Raw genomic sequence first — 9260 nt, 5'->3', positions numbered from 1 at the left:
GCCCTCAGGGTTGGGGCTCCCCTAGTATGTAGCGTCCTTGGCACAGGCTTGGCTTGTAGACCCACCTTTAGCCCAAGGCCAGTCCCACAGCTTCCCAGGGCAGAGACCCCCAACGGAAAGCAAGGCAGTGGCTACTTAGCCTGGACACTTTCGGAACGAGTGCCCCCAAGTACTGCAAAGCGACTCTGCACACAAGGCCCCCATCTCTTTCCAGCCCTGGCCAGGGAGACGGCTCAGTTTTCCAGCAACCCAGGGGGCACTTAGGAGAATGGGTGAAACAAAGAAAACCAAACTTTCGTACGATTGGTTTAATTTTTTCAGCAGGAGAAAAAAGAATAAAGTTACAAGATTCTTTTAATATTTTCACAATGTTAAAACTAAAACTGAGCTCTAGGCTATGTGTGTAAGTAAATCTAGAACACAAAAGGGTTAAATAAGATTTTCTCTTTTAAAGATACAAGAATTTAAGCTTTCCTTACATTTAACAAACTTCACAGAGCAGATACTGCAGGGGAACAAGCCCTCCCCCCACCCCCCAGCTCTAAGTCAGGAAGCGAACATGGGCTTCGCCCCCCCAAGCCTGGCTCCCCAGGGCTCCTTCCCACTGCGGCCTCCACACTGTGGGCAGCAGGCAGGGCCTGTGGAGGGACAGGAAGGGCCCACACAGCCTCTTCGGGACCAGAGCTTGGTGGAGGCCTAGGCGGGGCTGCCTCACTGAGGATGGCCCGTACAGTGGCCAAGGGCTGTGGCTTGACAGCAGTGGTAAACGCTGGGCAGACCTGGCCCCTCCGCCCTGGGCTGCCCTAGAGCAAGACACTGGTCTGGGTCCTGAAGCAAGAATTAAGGCTGGGATTTTGCAGCGGATTCCACTCTGGTGGGGTGGAGGGTGGGAAGAGCATGATTTCCTATTTCAGTACTTGGATCAAAAAACATTTGCAGTTGCAGGTGTTCAGCTGTTAATTTGCAGACAGAGTTGAACCATTTGTTGTTTTATGAAAAGGAAAGTTGCTGGGTTAAACCATTCCAGTAGCCTCTGTGTGGGCAGATCCGCGCTGCCTCTGCAGGGGCCTCCTACCCTCACCGACCTGGATCAGATGCAGCACTAGGACCACTGGGACCGCTCACCCTGCCTGGGCTTTCAAGGGAACCCTGATCTGTCCAACCAGGCGCAGCCCCACCTGACTAGTGGTGATTTCCTAACGGGGCAACCAGGCCCACCTCCACCCTTCCCCACCTGGCCTGAGCAGCTTCAGCTGCACAACTCCTCCGTGAACATGAAGGGGCACAGGTGGAGAAATGTCCCCTCAAACCCTCACCCACCAGAGCAAATATCACTCTTGGAGCTGGGCTACAGCCACAAACTGCCGTTCTGGACAGATCCAAACCCACTGTCCCTGTGAAGCATGCTGCCTTCCCTTACTAAACTTGCTATGTGGTAGATGTGGACTGGGCGTCCTTGGACTACGGGGCTGCATAGAAAGGAGAATGGAGGCCGCGGCATCATCCTCTTGGCCCCTGGAGGCACCGGAGGCTCCAGCTGGAAGGGGCAGAGCCCGTGGGCAGCAGCTTTCCCGGCTGCCCCCAGCACTTCTACTGATTCTTGTTGGCTATGAAATGTCTTTTTAAAAAACTTCCAATATAGAAATCTGGCTGCAGAGACCAGTGTGCAGACCCGGCCACCGTGCTGTGCTGCCATTCGCCACGTCTGATCCGTGCCAGATCCCTGCACTGGCGAATGGCAGACCAGAGCCGGCGGGGGCAGGGCACTCTGGCCGCTTCTCGTGACCTTGGATCCCATGTAGAAAAGGCGGGTCTCATTCGTGGACTAGTCTTGAGTGGAGCTAATTTTCAAAGTGAGGTTACTGTTTCTCTTCTTGTGTGATGAGTTTTTTCATAGCAAGTCAGGTAAAAAAATTTCCGTTAAGAATCTGTCCCCCATCCCCCATTTCCAGCTCTGTGGGAGAGTGAGGCCACCACCCAGCCCAGCCATGTGGCCAATCTCAGCAGCCTCCCGTGGCCAAGGCACACGTGGCCATCAGGTATCCTGGCTACTGGGACTAAGGATAAGTGAAGAGGTGAAAGGCCGAACATTAAACAGAGTTTCTGGCAAAGCCATGTGCGTCGTGGGAACTTTAACACCAGCTTCTACTCCTCTATTAACTCAGAGTCTCCGTCTGGAACACTTTCCACTTAAGGCTTTTTTAAGTTTGACTCCAGCAGTGACAGGTATGTGTTGTTTTAAATCCACTAGCCATGCTCAAAAAAAAATATTCTTCATGTTTTAATTTTATACAATGGCTAGCAGGCACCTTAGTAACCAGCCAGAAATCAATTTCAACCACCATCAACCCCTAAACTACAGTACCAGGATGGCTGGCTAAAGAAAGGAAACGGACTGGCTGTAGTCTGACGCGTGCCCAGTACAAGGTGTCTGGCTGACTTTGTCCTAAATAAGGCTAACATTAGTGAACTAAGAACAGCGTCATGTGGTGGCCATGCCTGGCCTTCAGGAGCACCCCTCCCCGATGCGCTGGCAGGAGCGCCCCACTTTCCGGTCCAGCTTCACCATTTTCATGATGGCTTCCTCCCGGCCACGGCCCATGTGGTCGAATGTGCAGTCATGCTGCTCAGGGAGACGATGTAACATACAGAACACGTAACCTGCAGCAGTGGGAGAAGCAGAGGAAAGAGATTGTTAGGGTAGCCTCCAAGTGCGCAGAGCCTCACTCTCGCCCTTGTCCAGAGGATGGAAGGGCCTCCCAGTGGGTGGACAATGGTCACCGCAGGGGCTCCTGCTGCAGCAGAGCGCTCACTACAACACCCCGCCCATAGCAAGAAGGTCAACACTTTACATTCCACAACTGCTCAAGCCTATCCGACACCCTCCCAACTCACCAGCTGTGGCTGCTCAGAGGCTACCCCTGCCTGGACCCTTGAAGGCTAGAACCCTAAGGTGATGGCTGTGGTGAGATACAGCCTGTCCTTGGAATGAGTGGGCTTTGCGCCCCGCTCTTGCACCATGGAAGCAGAAGAGCACAGGCTGTCAGCTCAGCACTTTGGTTGGCTCAGTCAAACTGTGATTTCCACCACAGGATGCCCACCATTTCTAGGAAGCAGGAGAAATGATTACATCTTAAATGACATTCCACCTCCTGTACAGCCAAGGCTTGAGAGGATGGTGGGAGTGATCAAACCACAACCCACAAGTGAGTGGGAAAGGAAAATGGATGATTTCTAGTGCTAGAAAAGACCTTAGATAGAAACAAGAGGAAAGGACAGCAATGTTGGGCTCTAATCCCCATCTCCAAGGAACCTGGTATTTCCAACTCCACCGGTGGGTGGGAGAGGTTGAGATTCCCACACTCAAGGCCTCCCAACTGTCCCTTCCTCCCAGAAGTGCAGGAGGCTCCAAGTCTCTTTGGAGCAGAGAAATCCAAGGGAGACACTGGTCTGGCAAATAAGAGAAAAAAACCAGTGATGACAGATCAAGAAGCCAGAGGGTGGACAGGGAGGGCCTCCCAGTGGGTGGACAGGGAGCCAGTGCAGGGGAAGTTGCTCTGGGTTAGGAACAATGACGGGAGGGCTGCAGGGAGCCAGGAGCCGGGAGCCAGGCTCAGGAACACAGGGGAGCACAGCTGTACCACCAGGGTGTCACCCATTCCCTCCCACTTCCCAATTTCTAGGGCAGCTGATACGCATGTGTAGCACAGATATCTGATGTCTCCAGGGTCTGCTGGCCCTCTCAGGAACGCTGGGGAGAACAAGATCAGGGCTAGAAGGACACCTGCCAGTGCTGGCTGGCTCCTCACCACCTTCTCATCCCATTAGCATTATTGCACCACACCTCCAGGCCCCATGCACTTAGATCAGGTCCACAGGAGCAAGCTTCCAGGTGAATCCGTTTCTAAACCCGCTCCCCTGTCTGGAGCAGGCATCCCACAGCAGCCTGACTAGGCAAACATTCTTCTCACTTGTTCTCCAAGCTACCTTAAGCTCTCATCCAGGCCACAAAGAACCGGCAGCCACCCTTTGCAAACTGTGACTCATCCCTCCTCATATCCTCAGCTTCTTTTGGGAGATGTAGAGACTGCTTTTAGAGGAACAGCAAGAGCCCAAGCAAGGACGAAGTGGCCAGGATGAACAGTTTCAGTACCCTTAAGATGAAGGTTCAATAGCCTTAACTTTCAAGATTAACTTCACCTACATTCCTCAGCCTGAGGAAAGAAGAGTGTGTGGTGTCCTCAATGGCTGGGGGCCAACCAGTCTCAAGGATATAGCTTGAAGCTACACCCTACTAGGAAGCCTGGAGCCCAGGATGTGTGCCTGGGGGGCAGAGTGACCCAGCTGAGCTTGGGCCATCCATTGTGTGAGAAAACATTATTAACTGCTTCCCAGGGGGAGCAGGGCAATATGTTTGACTCTAAATTGGGATTGGATTTAAGGAAAATTGTTATTTTTGTCTCCCGAGTTGAAATTTTTGTCTCCCGAGAAGCCGAGCTTCCACTTGGGCCAAAAGCAAAGTTAAGATTAATGAGTTCATGTGTTATATTTACTGATAAGTTCATTACTCGAAGATATTGGATACCAGTTGTCTTTCTCCTAAAGGACTTTGCAGCAGAGGTGTGGATGGCCTCAATATGCATCCTCCATCTAACAGGCAAAATCATCTTCTTGTAGGAAAGCCTACCCGGTGAGGAAGAACCTGATGCCAGTCAGGGCTTGGGGTAGGGGCACCAGCAGGATGGCAGCAGGATGTGTCTGTAGACATTTTTGTCACCAAGTCCTGACATATTTCTGTACTTTTGGCATCTACAATAAGGGGCAGGAGGACCCCTGCTGCCCCTTCCCCTCCCTTTCTTCAAGATACTAGGATGATTCAGAAGGTCCCAGGGGCTCTTCTCTCCTTCTGACGAATGGTGCTGGCTGAATAAAAGCAGCAGGAAATGGATTACCACTGGAATTAACTTGGCTCCTGGCTCAGCTTAACACCTCATTAGTCAAAGACAGACTGGGGTGGAAGGGAGAGGCTCGGTCTGGCCCCCCTCTCCATGTTTGCGTAGCTTGCATTCTGCCAGCTAGCAGGTGGCCAAGCTGGTGGATGTGAGAGCCCCAGGACTCTGGAAGAGGAAACAGAGACTGACACCCACAGTAGCCACCCTGATATTCCCTCTGCCCTCTATCACAACAGCCACCCTGATATTCCCTCTACCCCCATCACAACAGCCACCCTGATATTCCCTCTACCCCCTATCACAACAGCCACCCTGATATTCCCTCTACCCCCTATCACAACAGCCACCCTGATATTCCCTCTGCCCTTTATCACAACAGCCACCCTGATATTCCCTCTACCCCCATCACAACAGCCACCCTGATATTTCCTCTACCCCCTATCACAACAGCCACCCTGATATTCCCTCTACCCCCATCACAATAGCCACCCTGATATTCCCTCTACCCCCTATCACAACAGCCACCCTGATATTCCCTCTACCCCCTATCACAACAGCCACCCTGATATTCCCTCTACTCTCTATCACAACAGTCACCCTGATATGCCTTCTACCAGCTCAAAACACCTTATTTCTCTGCTTAAGTTCTGTGTACCTGTTAGACACACCTTGACACTTGGCTTGTATTTTTTTTTTTTTTTTTTTGAGACAGGGTCTTGCTCTGTCACCAGGCTGGAGTGCTGTGGTACGATCCTAGCTAACTGCAGCCTCAACCTCCCAGGTTCAAGGGATCCTCCTGCCTCAGTCTCTCAGTAGCTGCGACTACAGGCACGCACCACCACACCTATTTTTTTTTTTTTTTTTTAAATTTTTGTAGAGGAAAGGTCTCACTGTGTTTCCCAGGCTGGCCTCACACTCCTGGCTTCAAGCATTCCTCCCACGTCGACCTCTCAAAGTGCTGGGATTGCTGGCATTTAGAAGGCACCCTCTAATCCCAGCACTTTGAGAGGCCCAGGCGGGAGGAATGCTTTCAAAAGTCCATGCCTGGCTAGCTTGCATTTTTGAAAGGTAAAAACTATTAAACAGCAGATAAATTCTGGGAGCAGTGCTGGTAGCAATGAGAATATATGGCACTGTAATTCACTGGAGAAAAGTCTGGGGGAAGCTCTAGAAGGCTAACTTCCCAAGTTGCTGCAGTGAGGTTATTAGATGGCATAAATTAAGCTCAATTCTTTCTCCTGTCAGGATCATTCACTAAGAGGAAGTTATGTGCTGAAACTTGTCCCAAATGCTGAGCAGATATTATCTACTGACAGCAGCCAATGGTGAAATGCATTTTGGTGTCTAAGGGGGGTTGTCCTGGGTACAGGAGATGGTGGGTAGGGGTGGAGGGGAATGACTGAAGGGTGGGATGAATCTTTATCCTCTCTTCTTGGTACTCACAGATCTGTTTCCAGAAAGTACTACAAATTTTATGAACTTTGGATTGCTCTCTGATTGAATTCTGGGATCCAGGCTGGGCATGAAGAGAGATTTTCAATGATGAGCAGTTTCAAAGCACAGGGGATTCAGAGTCGTGTTAGCTAGGCCAGTCTTAACGCTTCCTCTACACCATTTGTTAGAAACCAGTAAGGGCTTTTCCAGAGAGGGCCAAGGATGGTAGCATCCAGAAGTGATAAAAACACTGAACAACACAGAACTGACCTGCTGAACTATGACGACAGCTCTAGTTTATTATCCGGGGTATCATGTAATTATTTTTTTCCCAGATTTTAAAAAGTTATATAGTATAATCAAATTAAAGCCACATATTCACAGACACTGATCTTTGACAGCCAATGAAAACATACACTGGGGAGAGGAAATCCTTTTCAATAAATGGTGCTTGGAGAATTGGCTTGCCACGTGCAGAAGAGTAAAACTATACCCCTATCCAGAGTATACCACACACAAATCAACTCAAAATGAACTAAGGACTTAAGACCTGAAACTATAAAAACACTAGAAGAAAACCTAGAAAGAACTCTTAGGGACACTGATCTAGGAAAAGAATTTATGACTAAGACCTCAAAAGCACAGGAAACAAAAACAAAAACAGCCAAACAGGACTTAAACTAAAAGCTTCTGCACAGCAAAAGAAATAATGAACCGGGCAAAGGGAAAATCTGGCAAATGGGAGAAAACATCTGAAAACTATTTATCTGGCATCGGACTAATATTGAGAGTACACAAGGTATGTAATGAGGGAAAAAAAATCCTCTCAAAAACTGGGCAAAGGACATGAATAGGCAATTCTCAAAAGAAAATGTACAGTCAACAGGTATATGAAAAAAATGCTCAGCATCACTAATCACCAGAGAAATACAAATCAAAATCACAATGAGATATCTTACCCCCATCAGTATGGCTATTGTTAAAAAGACAAAAAAGTAGCAGATCCTGGTGAGGATGCAGAGAAAAGGGAACTCCCTCTGTTGGTGGGAATGTAAACTATGAAAGCCACTATGGAAACCAGTATGGAGATTTCTCAAAAAACTAAAAATGGAATTATCATTTCATCTAGCAATCACACCACAGGATATCTACCCAAAGGAAAAGAAATCAACATATCAACATACCTGCATTTACATGTTTATTGTGGCACTATTCACAAAAGCAAAGATATGAAATCAACCTCAGTGTCTATCAATGGATGAAAGAATAAAATGTAGTATATATACATAAAGGACTACTCTTTAGTCAAAAAGAATGAAAACATGTCAGTTGCAGCAACATGGATGGAAGTGGAAGTCATTATCTTAAGTGAAATACACCAGGCACACAAAGACAAATATCCCATGTTCTCACTTATATTCAGGAGCTAAAAAATTTAAAACATTCGGAGGTAGAAAGTGAAAAGAGCTGGGCGCAGTGGCTCAAGCCTGTAATCCCAGCACTTTGGGAGGCTGAGGCGGGTGGATCACGAAGTCAAGAGATCGAGACCATCCTGGTCAACATGGTGAAACCCCGTCTCTACTAAAAATACAAAAAATTAGCTGGGCATGGTGGCGCGTGCCTGTAATCCCAGCTACTCAGGAGACTGAGGCAGGAGAACTGCCTGAACCCAGGAGGCGGAGGTTGCGGTGAGCCGAGATCGCGCCATTGCACTCCATCCGGGGTAACAAGAGCAAAAACTCCGTCTCAAAAAAAAAAAAAAAAAAAAGAGAAAAAAGGAAAAAAAAAAAAAGAAAGTGAAAAGAGACGAGACTGGGAGGGTGAGTGTGGGGAGGGAGGAGGATGAAAAGAAGTGGATTAAAGGGTATAAACATATAGTAAAATAGAAGGAATAAATTCAATGTTAGCTAGTAGAGCAGGATGACTATACCTAACAAAAATGTATTGTACTCCGGTGATAAAGACTCCCTAAATGCCCTGACCTGATCATATACATGATACACATGTAACAGAATTTCTCATGTACCCCACAAATTTGTGCAAATAAAAAAATAAACATATGGAGGTAGAAAGTGGTGAAACCCCGTCTCTACTACAAATACAAAAAATTAGCTGGGCAGGGTGGCAAGTGCCTGTAATCCCAGCTACTCAAATTCACTCACTCACATACATACAGTCCCGTATCTACACTCTAATTATGGCCCTATTGTTCGGCAGCATGTGATTTTAAAACCATTTCAACAGATTTTTGTTTACTGTAGCTATACAGCATTTGGTGCTTTGAAGGGATAAAGGAAGATAAGGGGTAGGGGAATATGGTTAAAGGATGTTCAACCCCCTAAAAAGAAAGGAGAATAGCCAAGGCAAAGTAGCTGAAGATGTGATCTGCCTGCTAAAGGTGGTTTAGCAGGCCCTTTCCCCTGCCAAGTCACATGACTGGTTACCCTGTTCCTTAGAGCCCAAGATTACTGGATTTTCATGAAATCTGGTGCAGGAGGAAGCTGCAGAGCTTCTTTAAGGATGCCTGAGTTGTGTTCGGTAAGTCTGTACAAAACGCTCAAGAACTTGTGTGAGCGTCTCTTTGCTTGCTGGCACTGAAGAGCAATTTGGGATGAGCCCGTGATTAAAAAGGGAGAGTGAAACAGCAGCTATGTAAGCACTCTGCTCCATGGCTCCACTCTGCTCCATGGCCCTCTGGACTGAGGCCTCTCTCTGCCTGCCACCATCCTGGCTTCTGACAGGTTGCCCTGGGCATGGGAATAGGCAGAGTAGGACTAGTGAGAAGGCCCAACCATAGCAGGTAGTACTAGTCATCCCCTGTGATCTGGGAGAAGGTCTCTACCAACCACACCCTTCATCTGAGAAGACATCCTT

General features: G+C 48.3%; 1 protein-coding gene across 2 annotated transcripts in view; it reads right to left on the bottom strand.

Annotated features, from left to right (window-relative positions):
• Nucleotides 1–293: 293 nt before the first annotated feature.
• Nucleotides 294–9260, bottom strand: part of ZFAND3 (zinc finger AN1-type containing 3) — a 329390-nt gene continuing 320423 nt past the window's right edge. For both annotated transcript variants that reach the window (XM_039466542.2, XM_074397991.1), the window contains one exon: nucleotides 294–2661. In XM_039466542.2, the coding sequence (XP_039322476.1) occupies nucleotides 2507–2661 (155 nt within the window). In that variant the 3' untranslated portion in view covers nucleotides 294–2506. The remainder of the gene's footprint in view (nucleotides 2662–9260) is intronic.

The sequence above is a fragment of the Saimiri boliviensis genome, chromosome 4 (genome assembly GCF_048565385.1).
Source record: "Saimiri boliviensis isolate mSaiBol1 chromosome 4, mSaiBol1.pri, whole genome shotgun sequence".
NCBI lineage: Eukaryota > Metazoa > Chordata > Mammalia > Primates > Cebidae > Saimiri > Saimiri boliviensis.
Note: the sequence above shows the minus strand (reverse complement) of the source record. Positions and strands in the feature narration are given on the sequence as shown.